Source organism: Pelodiscus sinensis, chromosome 15, assembly GCF_049634645.1.
Source record: "Pelodiscus sinensis isolate JC-2024 chromosome 15, ASM4963464v1, whole genome shotgun sequence".
NCBI classification, from domain to species: Eukaryota; Metazoa; Chordata; order Testudines; family Trionychidae; genus Pelodiscus; species Pelodiscus sinensis.
In genome coordinates, this window is record NC_134725.1 from 6,902,170 (window position 1) to 6,923,275 (window position 21,106).

At 51.3% G+C, this 21,106-nt stretch overlaps 1 protein-coding gene across 1 annotated transcript in view; it reads left to right on the forward strand.

Annotated features, from left to right (window-relative positions):
• The first annotated feature begins 802 nt into the window (after positions 1-802).
• The window catches only part of LRRC75B (leucine rich repeat containing 75B), a 28,658-nt gene continuing 8,354 nt past the window's right edge, over positions 803-21,106 (forward strand). Inside the window, exons 1-3 of the mRNA XM_075897983.1 lie at positions 803-1,421; positions 9,573-9,701; positions 17,519-17,631. Of these exons, the coding sequence (XP_075754098.1) occupies positions 1,137-1,421; positions 9,573-9,701; positions 17,519-17,631 (527 nt within the window). The 5' untranslated portion in view covers positions 803-1,136. The remainder of the gene's footprint in view (positions 1,422-9,572; positions 9,702-17,518; positions 17,632-21,106) is intronic.

Consider the following 21,106-nt stretch of genomic DNA (forward strand, 5'->3'; position numbering starts at 1 on the left):
CCTACAGAAAGGGCCTGATACTCTAGAATGGAAGACAGCCAGTTTTCAGGTATCTAAAAGGGTGTCACAAGGAGGAGGGAGAAAACTTGTTCTCCTTGGCCTCTGAGGACAGGACAAGAAGCAATGGGCTTAAACTGCAGCAAGGGAGGTTTAGATTGGACATTAGGAAAAAGTTCCTAACTGTCAGGGTGGTCAAATATTGGAATAAATTGCTGAGGGAGGTTGTGGAATCCCCATCTGTGGAGATATTTAAGAGTAGGTTAGAGAAATGTCTATCAGGGATGGTCTAGACAGTATTTGGTCCTGTCATGAGGGCAGGGGACTGGACGCGATGACCTCTCGAGATCCCTTCCAGTCCTAGTGTTCTATGAGTCTGTGAAATCAGCCATCAGTCCCTTTTGGGCAACCAGGTGGCAGCAGCGGATGAAAAGAGTCTGGAATCGCAAGGCTGACGGTACCGCGCTTGAATGCACAAAAAGCCAGGCGCGGCGGCGCGGTTACTGCAGCCTCTAATTTACTCCACTCCGGGCGTGTATGGCGCTACCCACTCGCGGGGCTGGCAGACATAAACACGCGCCTGGGCAGGAGCCACTGAAGCAAGAGGCACCGTGGCCATTTCTTTCCCTTCCTTCCAAAAAAAATTGCAGCGGGGCGCAGCAGCAGCAGCACAGTGTGTGTGTGTGTGCGTGTGTATTCCTCTTGCAGAAATCTCACAGGACACGGGGACAGGAGGGAGGAGAAGGGAAGGGGGGGGGCGATGGAGCCCAGACTCTGCTTTTCCAGAGGGATCTGGACCCGCACCCAACCGCTCCCGCCCTGGCTCCATCCTCGATTGGCTGCAGAAGACAGGCACGAACCCACCAGCGCCTCCTTCGACCAGCCCCCCGGCTACACCTCACTCGGGGAAGCACGTCTGTGTGGGTGCGGGGGGGGGGATCTGCTGGGGAGGGAGGGGGGATGTGCCCGCTAGGGCTCCCTTCTCCCACTCCCAGGGTGGGTCGGTTGCTTTTCCGCTTTGCAAACGGGCGTGACTGCGCTTCGGATGCTGCTTCTGCGGCGCTGACTTGGGCGCCCCCCAGCCTGCGCCCGGCGCCTGGTTCCAACCCGGCGCGGAGCCGGTGCCAGCCAGCCCGGCCATGGGCTCCCGGCTGAGCCGGCAAAGCAGCCCGGAGGAGGAGAGCGCCGCGGGGGAGGACGCGCGCCCCTGGGTAGCCAGGAAGGAGCCGCGCCGGAGGGCGGAGAGGAGCCGCGGGGACTTCCAGCTCGCCTCCCTCCTGAACTCCGAGAAGCTGTCCGGGGTGCTGAGGAAGAGCAGCCCGGCGCCCTACGTGCGGAGGGTGGGCTGGATCCGAGAGATCCAAGCGACCATCCGGGAGCACGAGCGGGAGCATGCGGTGCACGTTCTCCGATTGCTCAGAAAGGTAAAAGACGAAGCCGGGGGGAGGAAGAGTATGGGTGTGTGTGTGCGGTATCAGTTGTTGCAATAAATCCCCAAGCAAGGCAAAGAGAAGGGCAAGCCAAAGAGTAAAGCCCAGCTAAAGTGTGTGTGTGTGGGGGGGGGGGAGAAGTGCATGCATGCAAAATGCTGACCACATTGGCAAGGGGTGCAGAAATAAAACAATGCTGACTAGCAAGAAGGCAGTGCGAAAAAAAATTTGCATGCACAGAATGCGGAAAAGCGATACCCCGATGCAAAATGTTTAAACACGCGGACATACACGAAGCAGGGCAAACTAGGAAGGCAGGCAGAAAGTGCATGCAAAATTAAGCAGTAAAAAAAAAAAGAGCTGTGGGAAATGGATACAACTAATAGACCAATTTGGAAAGTAAGCAAGGCCCTTTAAGAAGTGAGAGGAGGGGTGAAATGCATTGTGCTAATAAAGCAATATATCAGTGCAAGCAGGTGTAAACCCCCCCCCCCCCACACACACACAAAGTGATGCTAAAACACAACAAAGCGCTTCCACCCCGACATGACAGCAGGGGAGGGGTTAATCTTGGGGAGGGCTGTTAGGAACTGGGCGTCACTGAGTCTGTGGCAAGACAATAGCCCTTGGTCCTGTCAGCGTGAGAGAAATTTGGGGAGGGGATTCCGATTTCCCCTCATTCTGAAATGAATTTGCACATGGTCCCTTTGGAGCAGAGTCCTTTCCTCCTTCCCCATTGCTGTGTTCCGCCCCAGATGTCCTCCCCGCAAAGCTGCAAGGCGGGGTCAGATTTGCCCCTTTCTGGGATGCTGGGGGCGCGGGGAGTGAATTTGTGCAGAGTCCTCCAGTGACTGCGCCCTGACTGGTCTGAGCTTAGTGCTGCGTTACCTAGCAGGGCATGGGGATGTTGGGTCATCAGTCCCACTATGGGTGTGGACTAGGAGAGAGGGAGGCAGCCTCTTTGTTCTAGTGGCCGGAAGGCTGGTTAGAGACATTGCCCTCTAAGGGGGGGGGGGGGTGCTGGGAGGAACCAGGGGAACCCAGAGAGCTAGCCATCTAGACCAGTGTTTCCTGATTTTATTTGGCCGTGGAACCCTTTTCAGCTTAAAATAATTTCAAGGAACCCCTAGGGTTCCCAGAGTAAAATTTGGCAAGCAAAAAAAAAAAAAAAAAAGCCCCGCCAGAATTGGTTGAGCAAAAAAACCTGCAAAATACTCTGTCTCTTTGAGAGGGGGTGAGGCAATGCCGCGTTCTCGCGGAACCCTTACTTTTACTTAGCAGAACCCTGGGGTTCCACGGAGCACCAATTGGGAAACACCGATCCAGACATTCATCTGTAATTGCTATAGCATCTAAGTCTCATTGTGTGGGAGGGGGAGAGCTTACCCAGATTCCTTAGGAAGAGGGCACTAGAGGGCATTACCTAGGGTCACAGCCAGGGCTGTGCTATAACGGGACTGTAGAGCCAAAAATCTGTGAGCAAAACTTCAGGCAAGGACCTTGCAAAGCTACCTACTAATCAAAGCCATTGTATACCAGAGATAAATAGCCCCCTTTCATAGATGAATCCTGCCTGTTGATTCTCTCAAAATGGGCTACCAAGGAGCCTGGATGCATTTTTTTTGGCCGAAATCCAAATGTCTTGATCAAGGTATAGTCAAGATCCAGACTCCAGAGATGATGATGATACAAATACAAAAGTTTTGGGGCCCATTGTAAAACATCTGGTGGTCTGTCTATGGACCTGAATACTGAATGTCTGAGGATAACCCAGTCAAGAAAGGAGAGGTAAGTGGGTTAGCGGAGCGCAGGCAAACTTGTTCTTGTCTGTGTCCATTCAGGAGCTAAAAGGGAATATACAGACAATGCTGTGCTAAACTGATCCTAGGGACACAGCTATCTCCCTGCTGGAATAGGTCCATCCACTCAGGGGGTTTGCCACAGACGGGCATGTAACTTTACTGGAACAGTCCATCCAGCAAAGGTACAGCCTCCTACCCCCATGCAGTTAAGTTTGTATTCTGTACCATAGCAGGACACTTCACTTTGGCCATGGTGGGCAAGCAGTTCTGAGGACTAAAAGTCCTTAACCATGTCTTATCCTAGCCAGTGTCAGCCTTGTTCATATCTAACCCTCATTTGAAACATTCAGCATAAGACTGAGTAGTTATACTTATTTAGTGTGTCAGCTCTCTGGGCAGGGGCCATCTGTCATATTCATGCAGTGTCTTGACTAATGTATCTAAAGTGGGCCTCTATGCATTACTACAGTATAGTAGCAATCATCCTGTAGCAGTGAGTTCCATAGATTCACAGGGCATTGTGTAAAGCAGTGGTCAAGAATCAGTAGATCTTGGAGCCTACTGCCCTGCTGCTCCTACCCTCTGCCTTAGAGTTGCCCCCTGAGAGCTTCCTGCTTGTGTGCAGGGTGGGGAGGCACAAGAGGTGTACCCACTGGTGTACCCCATCTCCACAGAGTGAGCAGGGCGAGACCGTGCAGATGAGAAGGGTTGGGACAGAGCCTCAAAGAACGGATGGGAAAGGAGGTAGAACAAGGATATTTGGGTGCAAGGTAGATCTTGGATTGACTTAAATTCAGAAAGTGCCCTTGTGCTTACAAAGGTTGGAGACCCCTGGCGCAAAGAATGGCTTTTATACAATTTTGTGTAAGGTCTTGATTCTACAAAATTAGTTCCTATGAGTAACCTTATTTGAAATATTACTCACATGAGTAACAGCAAGTGAAGAGCAAGAATTTGCAGAATCGGGACCCATCATTGTCGCTTCTTAATTCCATTGTGTCCTCTTGCAGAAGAATTTCCTCTACCGCCCTACCCCCTTCACGTATAGGCTCAATACATTCGTCTTCATGTTGGTATAAATCCAGCATTTCTGCCCCTTCACTTTAAATCATGTAGAGCACATGTTCTACAGAAAGCCTGCAGTGGGGGAAGAGGCAATTCATGCTGACAGAGGTTGAAGAGGAGACATTATTTCAGGGAGGAGGGAGGAATCGGCTGTGACCTCCTTCCAAAATGCAGTGATGTGGACAAGAAGAGACTTTTGTAGGCTTTGCCAGAGGCTGAATTACAGTGTCATTTCCTGTGGAGCTCAGACTCCTACCCAAACAAACATTTAAACCCCTTTTGGATCTTAAAGTCTCCAGACGGTCATTAGATGGCAGCTAGGATGTTTAATGCTGAGCCATTGGGCCATCTGGAGAGTAAAGTCATTTTGAAACCTTTTGCACGTGGCCAGACAGCTTCTTTCTGGTCCAGCTACTCTGCTGCCAACAACTCCTGGTGAGAAGGAACATCCCTTTTTTCTTCCTCTCGACACAACAAGATCAGGAGTTGCTGAGTGGTGCAAAAAGCAGCAAGACATACTCTGGCAAATGTAGAGTGCAGCTGCATAGTAAAATAAATCAATAATCGGGTGGATTGATTTAAACCAAGGAGATTTAAATAATGGATTTAAAGCATGATTTCATTCACCAAAAAAAAAAAAAAAATTTAAATCAAGTTACCAAAAAAGGTAAGACTGATTGTGCATACAGTGCCCTTAACTTTAGATTTGCAGAGGGGTAGCCTTGTTTGTCTGTAACTGGAAAAATTTACAAAACAATGAATGGTCCTGCAGCACCTTAAAGACTAACAAAACCTGTAGATGGTGTTATGAGCTTTCATGGGCACAACCCACTTCTTTAGATGACTGGAGTTTAAGGGGCCCGGGTTGACAAATAAATAGCAGAGAAAGGGGGTGGGGGGAGAGAAGAAAAAGAAGGGAGGAGGGAAGGGGAAAGAAATTGTCAATTAGTGTGTCCATGCCAAATGAAGCTGTGCACTTGGATAGGAAAATGATGTTTGTTTGGATCTATGTGAGTTTCCTTGTGTGGCTGATGGATTTCTACTCCATATGGCCAACGCAGTGCTTCATTTAGCATGGATGCTCTAATTGACAATTTCTTTCCCACCTTTTTTTCCCCTTCTCTCCCCACATCCCCTCTTTGTGCTATTTATTTGAAAACTGAACCCTTTAAACTCCAGCCATCTGAAGAAGTGGGCTGTGCCCGTGAAAGCTCATAATGTCATCTGCATGTTTTGTTAGTCTCGTGCTACAGGACAGTTAGTTGTTTCTTAATTTTAATCTTAATTGGAGTGAGCCCCAGTTTACTCAATGGTATTTTTTTTTGAGAAAAGTATAGAATGAGGTTCTCTAAGAAAAGCTGAGTTATGATGAAGTAAAAGAGGAAATAGACTTAAGGCTTCACCATTACTGTTTGGCCATGATCCCGCAAAATAAGAGGCATATATTATGTCATATAACATTTAAAAAATTACACTCAGCAACTGGCAACTCAAAATTCCTCTTACTGCAGCTATCTGTTCTGTAGATTAGGATGACAGATTCTGAACCTAGTTAACTATTTAAACCAGCCACAAGGATGAGCGAGGCTAGCCAATTTTTTTTCTAGCAACATCCACCACAGCAAACAGCTTGGGAATTTACTTGTCAAATCACACTTAGACCTTGTCTATACTTTCCTGGGGATCAACACTCCAGAGATCAATCTTCCGGTGGTCAATTTAGCAAGTCCAGTAAGGACCCACTAAATTGATTGTTGGTGATGTCGCCATTATTCCAGTACTCCAGAGGGTCATGGGGAGTAAGGGAAGTCGACGGGCTAGTTTCTCACATGGACCTCCCATAGTGGGGCTGCCACAGACATTCAGTTTAAGGTACGTCAGCTCCAGCTGCACTATTCTCATATTTGGAGTTGTGAACCTTAAGTCGAATTTCTCCCCCAGTGCAGACCTGGCTTTAGAGAGAGTCTTGAAGAATGATGCATTGCAAAATGAATGATTTAAGTTACTAAACAGTTTATCCACTCGGCCATATCCACGTCATTTTCTTCCAATAAGCAGTTTTCCTTCATTCTTGCAACTAGGCTCTGCGACTTCTTGTTGCATTGCTTACAGTTGAAACCATTTCTTTTTTTTACCCAGGGAACAACTTTCTTCAAAATATTCCCAGATGGGGTTTCTTTTATGCCCAGAAGTCAGGACAGTTTTTCTGTGGCAGAAGCGTGGGGGGATGTAGGAAGCTGTGTGTGTGCTGAATGTCTTTCCTTTTTCTTTCCAGTCCATGCCACTGTTCCTTGCTGTGCTGCCTCCGTCCCTTCCTATGTACTGTCTCTTTGTCTTAAGACAATGTCTTAACTAACTCCTCTGCCGGGCTTGGCCCAGGGCCATCGCTCCATAAGCACACAACAAAACCAGTCCTGTCCAGCCTGTGTGTGTCTTTGCACATGCTACATTACTCAGCTGAGAAACAGAAATTGGAAGCCCAGAACTTTCGAGAAGCAAGAGCTGGTATTTAGGGTGGGCAGACTGGAGCCAGTTAGTGCATTTTTCATCAGGCTGTAGGTGTAGCACGTGTGTGGTGAGATTTAGTTGTCACTGTTATTTTGAAAGGAGAAATTTAGTAATGTATTGATGATTTTAAAAAAAGAAAAAGAAAATCAAATTTCAATTAAAAATCTACTTTAAATAAAAAATCTGATTTTTAATTTTTTTTAAAGCATCATTGCCTTATATCCACCCTGATCAATTCTAATATTTGGAGGCGGGGTGGAGCAGATGTGCTAAGGAAACAGGCCCTTGTTTGTGAAATACAGTGTTGGCAGCTTTATCCAGCTCAGCCACATGCCCCCAGCCTCCCCATTTCTGCAGTTCATCTGAGAAAAGCCAGTATGTGTGAAGTGGGTGGAGGGTGAGCAGTGCTTTCACTGGCTCTGTTCCACTACCAGGACGTAGTCCAAGCGGGGCTTTGAGGGTCACCACTGAGACAGCACCATCAGCTGCAGCTGCTGTTTTCAAAACCAGGAGCCAGAGGCTCTGGGGGTACCAGAGGGCCTGGCAGGTGTCACACACATTAGGGGAGCTGCACCCGCTGAGGACCGGGCCCGCTGGAATTAACAGAACTCTCAAAAATATCAAAACCATCAGTCTGTGCTGTTGGCTAATTGCAAATCAAACCCGTTAAAACAATATGAGGGGGAAGGGGAATTGCTCCTGTGCTGAGAACATGCAGACTATCAATCTGAAGTCAGTATTCATAGCCGTGTCATTTACAAGCCCGTCACCTAAGGGATTTATAATGGGAATGCAGAATCTTCTTTAACTGGACTGCTGCTGCTGCTGCTGCTGCTGCTGCTGCTCAGAGGGTTTAGTTACAGCGGCAGTATTTCCAGCCATGCCCCCCTGCCCTCGGCGGTCCCCATAGCTTTCTTCACCTTTGTGCTTCACGCTATATTTAGGAGGGTGAGTAAAGGACTAAAGAGCTTGTGCCAACTTCCCTCAAGTCAGGGGTCTCCAACCCTTTTAAGCACGAGATCACTTTTTGAATTTAAATGCAATCCAGGATCCACCTCACACCCAAATACCTTTGCCCCGCCTCTTTTGTGCCCTTCTCCAAGGCCCTGCCCCTGCTCACTCCATCCTCCCTCCCTTCCTCCTTCCTGCCTCCCTTTTTCCAGTCAGGGGCAGATGTTTGGGGCACAGGCTCTGGGGTCTTGGGCTAAGGGATTTGGAGTGTGAAAGGGGCGCTGAGCTGAGCCTGAGACAGGGAGCTGGGGTGTAGGAGGGGGTTCAGGTGACAAGCTCTGTAAGGGAGTTTGGGGGCTCAGGGCTTGGGGTGCAGGAAGAGGTTCATGACTGGAGGAGGGTTTGGGGATGTTTCTAGCTGGACACTGCTTGCCACAGGTGGATTTTGGGTGGCAGTGCAGTGGGGCTAAGGCAGGCCTTGCACCACTCCCAAAAGCAGCCAGCAAACTCCATCCCTCTGTTATGCCACCTCTGCCCCCTGTTCTGTGGAGATATAATACAGTTCCCCGTCCTCTCTCTTCCCTGCTCTGCACAGCAAGCAGGAGGCTCCTGTGGGCAGCGGGGGCAGAGGTGGGGGGCAGGCCCAAGGCAAAGGGCAGGAGTAGCATGGCAATGCTGAGGGGGCAGCTGAAGTGCCATGCCTCTTTCGCCCCGCGCTGAATTAAGCACAGACGGGGCAGAGTGATGAGGACATATGGGCCACCCATTTGCTTCCTCATGTCTCCTGGCAGCCGTACAGACTGGAGAGAGGACTTGTTTATTCCCTCCTCTGAATCCTCCCTGTCGACTGAACCAAGTCCCAGCCTAGTCCCCCCACCCCGAGAACTTCTCTCATTCTTCCCCCTCCCTTTTCAGCTGCCTTCATCCTCCTCAGAGCCGGTGTCTCGCTTTGGTGTCTCGCTTTCCTTGCCAGGTTTCCTGTCTCCTCAGTTTCTCACCTTCCTGCTATCTCTGTTTACCGTTGCCACATCAGAGTTTCCCTCAGTTCCCACTTGGACATCTGCCTTCCTTTTTAGCACAGCAAAGATGTGCCAGGGCAGAGGGAGCAGCAAAGCCTGGTTCAAGTGATCCGTCCCATCACCCCCATCATCCCCACCCTCTCTCCCCGGCTCCCCCGATGTTCCTGGTCTGCCCTGACTCCACAGGTGAGCTCTAGGGACCGCGTTCCCGATGGGGGCTCGTGCCAAGGATTCTGAGACGAGAGAAGCAGGCAGCTGCTTCCCTGCTGATCCTGTGAGAGCCCTGGAGGACAAGCTACAAATAGATTCCTCAAACTGCCGCCACTTAGGGCCTTCCTCTCCCGCCTGTGACTCAAAAGTGACGGCTGCGGGTGAGCAAGTTGTTGGGTCCCTCCGTGCTGCTTGTCCTGCACTGTTCCAGCCGTGACTCTTGCTGAGTCAGAGCAGGGCTGGCGCTGCTGGGAGCGTGCAGATAGGTTTGGACTGTCAGGTCTTTCCTCGGTTAGAGTGAAACTTGTTGAGGCCTCCCCTCAAGCAGCAGACAATCTCCAGTCTTACTCAGTCCAACCCAGCTGTGGCCAGCGACTCGGCCGCCTCCATCCCGATGCTTACAGGCACTCCTGCAGTGGGAGTGCTTTATCCAACCCCCTCGTGGAGGGGTACTCACCTCCCTTATGCCGTCTGTTTTGCTTGGGCCCTTGCGGGGTTGCTTCGTGGCTTTCACGCTGCACTTTAAAAAAGTGTCACAACTCTCTGTTCTTCAGGAGCCCCTGCGTTTCACTGCCTGTGTTCTCTCCTAGGACCTGGGGCTGGAAGGGACGTTCCTCAGCGAAGTGCTTTACAAGAACGCTACTTTCCTCAACTTGGTGGACCCCATCTCCCACGACCTGCTGATGAGCCTCGCTAGAGACCTGCAGTGCCCCAAAAAGGTGATGCCTGCTCATACAGTGGTGCTCTTGGGAGAAACAGCTGACCCAGGAATGAGCTTATTGAGTTGGCCGGTGCCACTCTATTCTCTGTTGCGTTTGAACCGAGGAGCTGTAGTTTTTGGAGTGTGTGTTCTCCTCCATGCCATGTAGATGTGCGCGCACCGTGTCCATGGATCATCAGAAGGCTTTCCTTCGGCTGTACTCACTGGGTGGGCTATCCCTCCACCCAAGTTCCCTGTAAGCTGGATGCCTGTGCAGCCACTCAAGAGATTCTAATGCTGATTAGCAGAGCGCCCCCAGCTGGGTTTGTGTTTCTCCCTGGTGGTGCACATCAGCACGTGACTTAGTGAACATAAAAATTTATTCCACACCTGGGTGGAAGAAATCCACCCAAAGATGGAAAAGATGAGCAGGAGCATTTCTCTCCATCCCCTCAGTTCCATCTTGCCACCCATGATGGTTCTTGGCACACTCCAGTCCTTGCCTCTGCAAGTGCCTTCTTACCAAACCCTGGATGCTTTGGCCTTGTATTTAGAGTCTGCCTAGTGTATATCATCATGGATCACAGCCTGCATCAGGACCTATTATGACCTCACTAAAGTGCTGGCTAGTAATCCTTGCCCCTCCACTTGCGCCCAGGCCTCTTCAGCAGCCTTTTTAGTGTGGGTACCCATCCTCAATATCGGCAGGGTAGCTCATCTCCATGCCAGCTCCCAGCAGACACAGGATGATACAGCTTTCAGCAGAGCAGTGTTGCAGTCTATTTCCAGTGAGCCTCTGAGCCCACCTGCTTTAGCGTGGGTTTGGGATTCAGTTAAATGGAACGGGTGCGAGCAAGCACTGGAAGGAGAAAAAAACGTTGCCTGCCTTTTGTAACGGTTGCTCTTTGGGATGTGTTGCTCGTGTCCATTCCAAATCCCACCCACCTTCATCAGTGTCCCGGCAAGAAGGAATTGAGGGGGTAGAGGGCCAGCAGGGGTATATATTCACCAATATACCAACGCCACTCCCGGAGGTTCCCTGGCTGGCCCAACAGGTACTGTGATGGAGAAATCTGACAATTGTGCACGCGGCGCATGCACGCACCTACATGGGATGAACATGAGCAACACATCTTGAAGAACCACAGTCATGAAAGAGAGGTGACCATTTTTTTTCTCTAGAATGAGCCAACCTAATCCCATGGGAGTGACATCTATAGGGTGTGTCTAGACTACAGGGTTTTGTTGACAAAAGTGGACTTTTGTCGACAAAACTAAACCTGCGTCTACACTGCCGCTGAGCTCTGTCGAAAGAAGGCATTATTGCATCTACACTGTCCTTTGTGCCTACACTGTCATGTCGACAAAGTGGCTTGCTTTGTCGACAAAACCGGATGTAGTCTAGACGCTCTTTGTCGACAGAAGCTTTGTCGACAATATCTGTTGACAAAACTTCTGTCAACAAAAGCCTGTAGTCTAGACGTACCCATAGAGTCTGCGTGTTAAGTGTTCAGTGCAAGGAAGTCAGGAAATTCCCTCCCAACACAATAGTAAACTGAGTTGCAATGCACGTTTGTGTACAAGAGGGTTAAAAGTGCAGGTGTCTCTAGGGCAATCTGTCCCGTGTTTGCAAGCCCAGCTTTCATCACACAAACCCACTACGTGCATTCACAGGTGTTGTCTGGCCATACAAAGAAGTGGCACCAATGTAAAACGGGTATAAGGGGTGGAGGATCAAGGCCCCTGACTTGGCTGTCTATCCTGCCATGGCGTTGACATCAGCAGTATACTGTGGGTTTCCCTATTTCAGAAAGAAGGGGGAGGGGAGGAATAGTCAAATGACCACCCATCGGACTGAACCGCGTATTGGGTGGTGAGGTGTGAGATGCAAATGTGTGGAGCTCCAGCTATAGCCCCACCCATCCCCCAAATATCCCTGGGGCTCTGCACCAGCTGTGGGCAGGTGTTTCTGTGCATGCATGCATTCGGGCAGACACTGGGATGCATGCAGGTACGTCTGGAGAGATACCCGGCGAGCCCTCTGCGCGCACAACTCCCAATCCAGTCAACCAGCTTTCCCTTGCAGGAATGAGCTTGTGGGACCCCAAGAGCTCAGGGCCACTTAACCCAGGGCTCAGAATCCACATAGGGGAGTAGATTTTCAAATGAGGTCAGCTCCCATTTGGGTGCCCATAAGAGCCCGATTTTTCAAGATGTGCTTCGCCCCCCCCAGCTGCTCCCATTAGTCCCATGGGGACAGATCTTCAGTCAAGCCCAGTGCTCTCTAGGGAGAGCCCTTCTGAAAACCCCCCAAGTAAAGGAGCTGAGCTGCTTTAAAAATGTGACCGGGGGGCCTGTTCCTGCAGGGTGGGGAGCTGCCCCCTCTGTTGCCCTGCGTGGGAGTGGAGGGCAGAAAGGCCCATGCTGGGTGCATGTGGGATGCTGCGTCAGCCCCGTTGCAGAGCCTGCATGGCAGACCTTTGCTGCAGGAAGGGTGGGCAGAGGGGGGAGTTCTTCCTACCATCCCACATGGGACAGCTCAGGTATCCAAGCCCCAAAACGGCACCTGCATCATTTCCTGAGAGCAGCAGAGTGTCAGTGTGACAGGGAGTGCCTAGGGCTCCTTGGATCAGGATGGGTTGGCTGTGGTCAACGTGCCCTCTAATTTTTTTCCATCCATGTGCAGAATAAATTTTTTATGAGCAGCCAGGTATGTGTGGAGGTGCACCACCAATAGAAACTCATGCTGCTGGCTGTGCGAGGCTATGGGTGCTCTGCTAGTCAGCAGGACAGCACTTGAATTTCTCCTGGGCGGCCGCCCAAGCGCTCAGCTGACAGGGAACATGGGCTGCCATAGGCCATTAGCTCAAACAACCTTCCACCCCACCCTGACCCCCACGCAACTGGCTTGCCAGCAGGCAAACGGCAGCAGGGGGAAACTTTAAACCACCACCTCCACACTGAAAAGCAGCATGAAAAATGTCCTCTCAGAGGGTTATTTCTTTCCGCAGGTTATAAGCATCTCAAAATAAAGGTTTGCAATGGAAGTGCTTTGCAACTGCAACTCTCGTGGCCTCTGGGCTTACAAGTTCTTTCACGCTGACTGCTTCTTTGACCTCAGGAAGTGCGGTGCCTTCCAGGGGAGGTGATGATAAATGGTGCTACCTTCTGCTGGGTGAGCAGACAGAGCGCACTCTGCCTATAAACACCCCTCTGGGCAGGTACACATTCTGAGCACCTCAATTGCCCTTGAAGTCAATAGGAGCGAAGTGAAGGAGTAGATCAGGCTCAGCACCTCGCAGTATCAGCCCTGCAGGGATGTAAAGGGGTAAATAGTGGAGACCAGTCACCCTCCCTTGCTTCGTTCTGTTCGCCAGACGGATACCTGGCAGCACCAAGCTCTGGATCCTAAACAGGGACTGTGCACAATTTCCCATCCAGCCATTAAAATCAGAGCAGGTTTCTAGTTACAGGGCAGCAGGTTTCTAGTTAAGGAACAGGCGGCAGGGCTCAGCTGTAGGAATGCCTGCAGCCGACTGTGCTAGGCTGTAAAATGAAAGCAGCTGAACACAAAGCCCTACGGCATTCAGAGAACATGTCACATTGTATATAACTGCGCAGACCCCACTCCCAGCTCTGCGCCCCACCGTGGGCTGCAGAGAGACAGGCAGGGGCCCCCCCGAACCACAGGGATCCTGCCAGTCTGCGTGGGATTCCATGCGGCAGGCTGCAGCAGAGCAGGTGTGCACAAGTCCCTGCCAGCTGTTTGCGGTAAGCGGCACTGTAAGCGAGAGCGGAAAGCCACGTGCTGGCATTATGCATGCCCCATGTCCCCAGGGAGCTGGGATGCTTCAGCTCCTTCCTTGTAAAGATACGGTGCCCAGAAGCATGGCATTTGAATCATTTGCCCTAAAGAATGAAATTAGCATCATTTCTCTCAGCTTTCCTGGACGGCTCCCACTTCCACATGTTGTGTTGCAGTCGCACAGGTACGGGCTGGATAGCCGTGAAGGTTTTTAAAATTAGACGGGGACATTGGGGAATCCTCACTGGATGAAATTGTCTTAGCCTGACCTTCCCATAGTGCTCATAGGCTACGTCCCCACAGCAGCGCTATTTCGGGATTCCAGAGCTATCCCGTGTCTTCACAAAAAGCCCGCTATTTGGAAATATAACGGGCTCACTATTCTGACATCCCTTGCAAACTTCGTTCCATGAGGGGTAAGGGAAGTGTCAGAATAGCAGGTTATTTAGAAATCTCCAAAATAAGCTCTTTCGAAATAACATTGAAACAAGATACGCTGTTTGCAGAGCTCAAATTGCCTATCTTGTTTTGACCTATGGTGCAGCGTAGACTCCCCCACGTAGCTTTTAGCTCTGCTTCTCTCGTAGTCGCCCTGCAGTGTGCACGAAGGAGAACTTGTGCAACCAAACTCGGCTATTTTGGTGCCGTCCAATGGGAAGCGCCGTAGGGAACGGCATGAGACTACGGACCCTTGGGAGCTCCCCCTGTCTCTTTCCAGTAACCCAGAGCAGACGTCATGGCAGGAATGGAGGGAGAACAGATATTAAGTCCCAGCCTCTCGGAGTGGGAGGGGATGGGGCGGGAGTGCCGGTGGCTGGGACTGCAATATCTGAAGGACAGAAGTTAAATCACAATAATACCGTAAAATCTCAAGTATAATACACACTTTTTTTCCGGGTTATTTAGTGTCGAAGTCGGGGTGCACATTATACATAGGAGCTATATTTTAAAGTTTTATTTTGGCAGAAGCCAACGAACCTGTAAGTAGCCTCAGGCCGGGGAACTCCCCCTCTCCTCCGCACAGAAACTTTCCCGCTGCAACGTACAGCCCCACCAGGCTCCCAGACAAGGCAAGGAGCCAGCGGTGCCAGCACACTGCAGCACCCTGGCTTGCAGCCTGCCCGGTGCTCCTTCAGGCTGTGGCCAGGGGTCCCCACGGGAGGTGCGAGTTCGGCACGGCGCGTGGGCAGCTGTCCGGAGGGGTGAGGGACAGGTTTCAAACTCCGCCACTGGCTCCCTGGGCTGCGCGCACGTTTCCCGGGCGAGGCTGCAGGTAGGAGCGGCATGTCCCTCCCTCCCGCTCTCCTGCAGCCTGGGGCTGCCTCCGGGAAGTGGGCAAGGCTGGGATTGGTGCTGGCGGGTCGGCTCCTGGCCTTTTTAAAGAAAAATGTCTGAGGTAAGCTCGATGTACAGTGGGGAGAGCCTTATAGATAGGAGTTCAGTTTTTTTAATTATGCTAAGGTTCAAAAGTCAGGGTGCGCATTATACATCGGTGTGCATTATACTCGTGATTTTACGGTAATCTGATTTAGGGCTTGGGAAATGTTCTGTCCTGACTGCATAAAGCAATGGCAGTCACCCGGGAACTTCTTGTATCAAGGCTGAGTGGTGCCGCCTGCCTATATTCAAGCAACATGTCCAACATTGGTCTTGGTCATTACAATGACCATTCATGAAGAGGGCGGCAAAAGGATGAAGGAAGCTCCCCAGGCCCCGTGGGCGTGCACATGCCCTCCCCTGCCATTGCCTGGATAGAGAGAAATCGTGTCATCCATTCCCTGTGTTACGCACCGTGCAAATTCCTCTGGCCAGCAGCTCCGTGCAGCACAGGGCCAGGATAATCTCACAGGGTGTGTCTAAACTACATGGCTCCATCCATCCACGAGGAGTAACGGTAGTTCGGAACAGGAAGCCTAGTCCGAACTACCTAGTCCGTGCCGCGTGTAACCGCGGGCACGGAGTCCGCACTAACGGACGTTTAAAAATGGCGGCACCCGGCAAGATGCAAATGAAGCCCGGGAAATTCAAATCTCGGGCTTCATTTGCAACTCCAGTTGCCTACATTAACCACCCTAGTTCGAACTAGGGTGGTAGTGTAGACATACCCTGAATGAGAAACATCCAAATGCCTTCATTTGGGCTTTACAATATAATTACCATTGAGTTCCATTCCCGTTATCCAATGCTCAAAGAAATCCCTCCCCATGGAGCATTTAATCTTTGGCAGGAGTTCCCCATATATTTCATTCAGAAAAACCCTTGCTAAGAGCCTTCCCACATGCTGCTCAGAATGGGCTTAATGCAGGGGTGGGAAACCTAAGGCCTGGGAGCTGCATGGGGCCTGGATGGTCTCCTGAGCCACACTGCTCCCCCGCTACCCTGCATTGGGTAGCCTGCCTCCCTCCAGGGGACTGGAGCACACAAAATCTTCTAGCCTGGAACTTCTAGGTGCTGATGTACAAGGAGAATGTGGGGAGTGTTTTTCTGCTTCGGTGGGGAGGGGCACTTCAGTGAGGGCTTTTTTTGTTTCGTTTCGATTTTTTTTTTTTGCTCCTCATTTGTGTGGTCCCCGACTGATTTTTCTGTGGGTCAGCGGCCCCCCAGCCCAAAAAAGATTCCCCACCCTTAGCTTAGAGTGAGACTATCTGCTCTAGGGCAGCTTCTCATACAAAAGAAAAAAAATAGAAGTTCACAAAGTTATTCTTTTAAACTGTGTCCCTGGGGGGAAGTCTGCTAATGCCCTTTCCCACTCCTGCCCCAAAATAGATTCCCTGGAACAGGTCAGGAACATCATTTTCTTTGAAAATGTTCGTGTTTTCATAGAGAATCCAAACACAAAAATTGTGGGGCTTTTGGGTAACCAAAACCTGAAACAATAGGTTCCCATTTTCAGAAACAGAAAATCCAACAGTTTTCATTTTTCTGTTGTCAAAAAATGGAATGTTTTCTGGCAAAGCTAAATGAGAGAAAATGGAACTTCTCCGGTAAAACTTACCATTTGCAAGAGAGAAAAAATCCCTACCTCCCCCCCTCCCACACACACACACCTGACATCTCTCCATGGCTTTTCTCTGCCATGGAAACACACTGTTGGATGTATCCTGATGACTGTAAAGAGGTACATTCCCACGCCGCATTCAGTCACATCACAGTTCTGACCACTTTCTCACGGTGTGGCGGAGTGTTTGTTGCCCTGACGTGGGCAGACCATAAGCTGAGGCAGGGTTCAGTAAATGGAGGTATAGTCTGCACCTTTGTCATTTTAACCATGTAGGGCAGGAAACCAGCATATACTGGTTTTCCATTTTGAGTAAAGTGGGATGAGTGGCGTGTTAAAGAGGGAGACGCTTGGAGGGCTACCATGAACCACTGGAGTAAGAAAAGGTTTAGTGACTGCTAGTAAGTCTTTAGCCCGAATTCTGTGTGTGCGTGTGTGCTTGCATGTGTTCGAATGCGGTGGTAAAAGTGGGTGGGACAGGATGAAACTGGCCTGCAAGCGCCGTTCTGTTCCACGTCACCTAACCTTTGGGGTATGGCAGATGCAGCTATTCTGCATGGATGGCAAAAGGGACTAGAAGGCTTCCTGTGTAGAACTGTGATTCGGGTGCCAGGTATGCCTCCCACTCCGAAGAGGACAAACTCCAACTACCCTCCCCCCCCGCCGCCCAGAGCACACCAGGGGCCGGTGGGGAAAGTGTGTGGTTGGGTAGGAGGGATTTTCCCTTTTCTCAGCCAGACTCTCAGCTCTGGCAGCCCCGCACTAGAGCTCTTTCCCCTTCCACTCTCCTGTTTCCCGCTCCCTGTCACCTTGCCCATTACTTCATCTCCTGTTGCCCCAGACCTCTGCCCCATCTTTGCCTTTCCCCCTTTCTCTTGTTCCTTTCGCTTTCTCTCTCAGCCCCGTGCCTCTCCTACCCTTCCCCCATCCCATCTGTCCTCTCTGACACACTCTGCAGTGTCACGTTCTCCCCACAACCCTGGCACGTGCCCGAGTCGTGCGGCCGGGGGCTGACGTGTCCTTTTATTTCCAGGAATACGACCCCTGGAAGTCCGCAGACAGGATCTGCAGGCAGCTGATTTACCACCTGAGCCCTCACTCCACATGGCATAGGCATGGCATGCCCCGCAGGAAGTCCCAGGCATGGTGAGCGACCCGGCTGGGAAGGGAAGGAAAGGGGAGGGAAGGGGAGGCAAGGAGAGAGCTGGGAAAAGATCCTCCCCCCCCGTTTTCTTGTGGTTGTGGGTTAGCTCCGCCCTGCCTGCGCCCTCAAGAGCCACGAGAAAGACCACAGTCAAAAAGCACCTGGGTGGCAACCAAATGCCTCCTTGGCATTTGATCTCTTAAAGGTTCTTCAGCTAAATTGTTCATGGCGAATTTATGGCAACCCCGCAGGCTTCGTTTGTTATTTCTTTATGGCTCCTAGGTCTTAAAAGCTCCCCAAGCCATCCATGGAGAATTCTATCCAGTAACTCAAAGCTCCTGCTGCACAGACAAAGTTCCATGGCAGACGGGGGGATGTTAAGGCCCTAGGACTGTCACATGGCATGAATTGGGTATTGGTAGAAGGCCAGAGGGGGCCTTGGTTACCGCAGCTTTACCCTTTTGCAACTCCATTCATTTCAGGGGAGTGACTTCCGACAGATGCAGTCTGCCGAGGGGTAACGAGAGCACCCTGTAGGGAGTGCCTCGAAGGAGGGGAGGGCACTTGAATTTCTAAAAACAAAAGGAGTCCTGTGGCACCTTGGCCTAGGTCAACACTTACAGTACACTATCCAGCTACAGAACTGCATAGCGGCATTCGGCATCCACACTGCAGGGGGCTGACGAGAGCACACGCTCCTGTCGGCTTCCCTTACTCCTTGCAGATCGAGGTGGGTTTGACACGATTCGTTCTTGGCAAATCTATGCTGCTACTTATCACCTTATCTTCCAGAGGTTTGCAAATGGAGTCCCAGTTTATAGCAAACATTCTTATAGCTAGTCCCTACACTGATGTCTTTGCCCTATTAAATTTCATCCCATTTCTCAGAGTAGGTTAAAAAACACTTATCAGGGATGGTCCAGATGGTGCTGGGTCCTGCCGTGCGGCAGGAGACTGGACTTGATGACCTCACAAAGCTCCTTCTAGTTCTAGTGTTCTGTGTCTCTTACTTTTCCCCCTTTGACTCAACTTCTCTTTGAATCTCCCCCTTGATCTACAGGGCTCCTCTCAGATCTCAGATTTCAGATAAGAACAGGCCCTTTTAATGTGCCCAGCCTTTCCGCCTCTAAAACCTCTGGAACACCTTACTCCCGGTCCCTGGCTTTCCAGACATCTGGGCCCCACACCCTAACTCCAGAACCTTCTCTTGCATGGCTCGCCGTGCCTTCTGCACCCAGTCCTGCAGAGGAAATATTTGAATCCATCGCTGCTGGTCAGACAACAAATGGCTCTCTCCATTCTCTGCATCTGACATCCGCCCTCCTCCGCCCCCAACTTCAGTTTCTCTCCTTGACAGGAGGGGCCTGCAGGTTCCTACAAGCTACGCCGGTTGTAAACAGGAGGGGTGCCTTCTGTGTACCCCCTCGTGGCGTAGAGTCACATGAGCAGTAGCCTGCCACAGTTTCCCCTCTTAGACTGCTCAAATAAACCCACTTCCAGTGTCTCTTGATCCAGACACACCCCTGCTTGGGGACTGGGCTTACGAACTGCAAATAAACTGTGACTGACACCCCAAACCAGGGTCCTTCCACACAACCCTGGGTTTAAATTCCTCCTCTCCTGCTCGGTCAGGGTCTCTCACCGGGCTCCCTGCCTGGAGAGCTTTCTTTGCTCTCTATAGCAGGGGTGGGCAAAGGGGCCTCCGCGGCCTGCCAGGAGCACGTGTCGCTTTCAAGCACTGGATGCAGCTCGCAGCGGGGGGGAGAGCGGAGGAGGCTAAGCGCGCTCCTCCCCCCCAGGCCCTAGTTGGTCTAGGGGCAGGGAAGTCTTGGGGGAACATGGGTGGGGACAAAGGCACTCCCTCACCCGCAGACCAGTCATTGTCTGGGGGTGGTGAACCCAGAAATATCTTGGCCCCGGCCCTTCTGCTTAACACCCCCCCTCTTCCGCGCAATGCCCCGCCCCTTCCTGTGTGACCCAGGGCCACTTCAAAAATTTTCAAAGTGGCCCCTGGCAAAAAATTATTGCCCACCCCTGCCATATTGACTCTGCCACAGCTTCCTCAGTTTCCCCCTTTCACTGCAATGCCCTGCTCTTCCCTATACCGCTCTTACCTGGTCCAGATGGGTCTCATGCTGTGATCGGGGCTGGCTTAGCTCCAAGATCTCCAGCCCCTGGGCCAAGCCAAGTCCTGACGGACTGTCACACAGGGATCTTTTGCTTCAGGTGTTTAAGCTGGCATGGAAGCTGGAGAGAAACCAGCTCCCATGGAGCTGGGGTCCAATGTCACGGCAGTGAAAGAAGCTGCCAGGAGCAGGAGGCTAAGAAATACCTGCACCCAACCTTGGGCCTGCCTCCCCGCCACCTGGCCCTTTCCAGCTGTGCAGAGTGTGTATAAAACCCACACTACTGCTCTGCTCCCTCCCGCATTCTGCCCATACGTGTTTTCAACCCCTCTGCCCACCCCGCACTGCAGAACCGGCCCCTCTGCAGCGCATTCCTGGAGCCCTTCCTGCCATGCGACTGCGTGGAACAAAACGGGGAGAAGTGTCAGCTTCTGTTTAATGAAGTTCAAAGGCAGATCCCAGGGCAGCTGGGAAAGATCAGAGCAGGGTCGCCGCGTTCAGGGATGAGCTCTCCTCCTGCCTGCTCCATCTCCTGCCCAGTTTGGCAGCTGGTTGTCATGGAGCAGAGGCAGAAACACACTCCCTTCCTCCCTCCCCCAGTTCTCATCTGAAATGCTATTTCCGCTTTCTGGCAGCATGTCAGCTGGGTCCGGAAGATAATTAACAAGCCCTGCCATGGTGAGAACTGGGAGCATCTGCCAGGTAGCAATTAAGTTTGGGCTGTTATGGAAATGTAGTTATGTGGAGGCGACGCAGAGGCGGTTGCTGCATTCCAAGGAGGTCCATGCACCAGCCTTTCATCTCCTGCAGAAACCCAGCAGGTTAGAATGTAACCAGGTGCAGTCCCCATCCTCAAAGATGGTGCCAATGTGCTCAGCAAATCACGCACTGAAGGCAACAGGGTTGGGGGGGGGGAGGAGGAAATCTCTTTTCTAACCCATTCCTACTGGGACACACTTCAGCAGAGCGAGAGTGGAAGAGTTTAACCCTCTTAGGTATGGATCAGGCTTCTATCTCCTAGGGACAGTAGGAGGTTACCTAGGCTAGAAAGCACGCTCTTGTAAAACCCAGTGACATAGTGGCTGTGTCTACATTGGCATCCCTTTCCGGAAAAGGGATGCTAATGAGACACATCACAATTGCAAATCCGCGGGGGACTTAAATATCCCCCGCGGCCTTTGCATTTACATGGCTGCCGCTTTTTTCCGGCTTGGGGATAAGCCGGAGAAAAGCGCCAGTCTAGACGGGATCTTGCGGAAAATAAGCCCTTTTTCCGAAGGATCTCTTATTCCTACTTTCAAGTAGGAATAAGAGATCCTCCAGAAAAGGGCTTATTTTCCGGAGAATCACG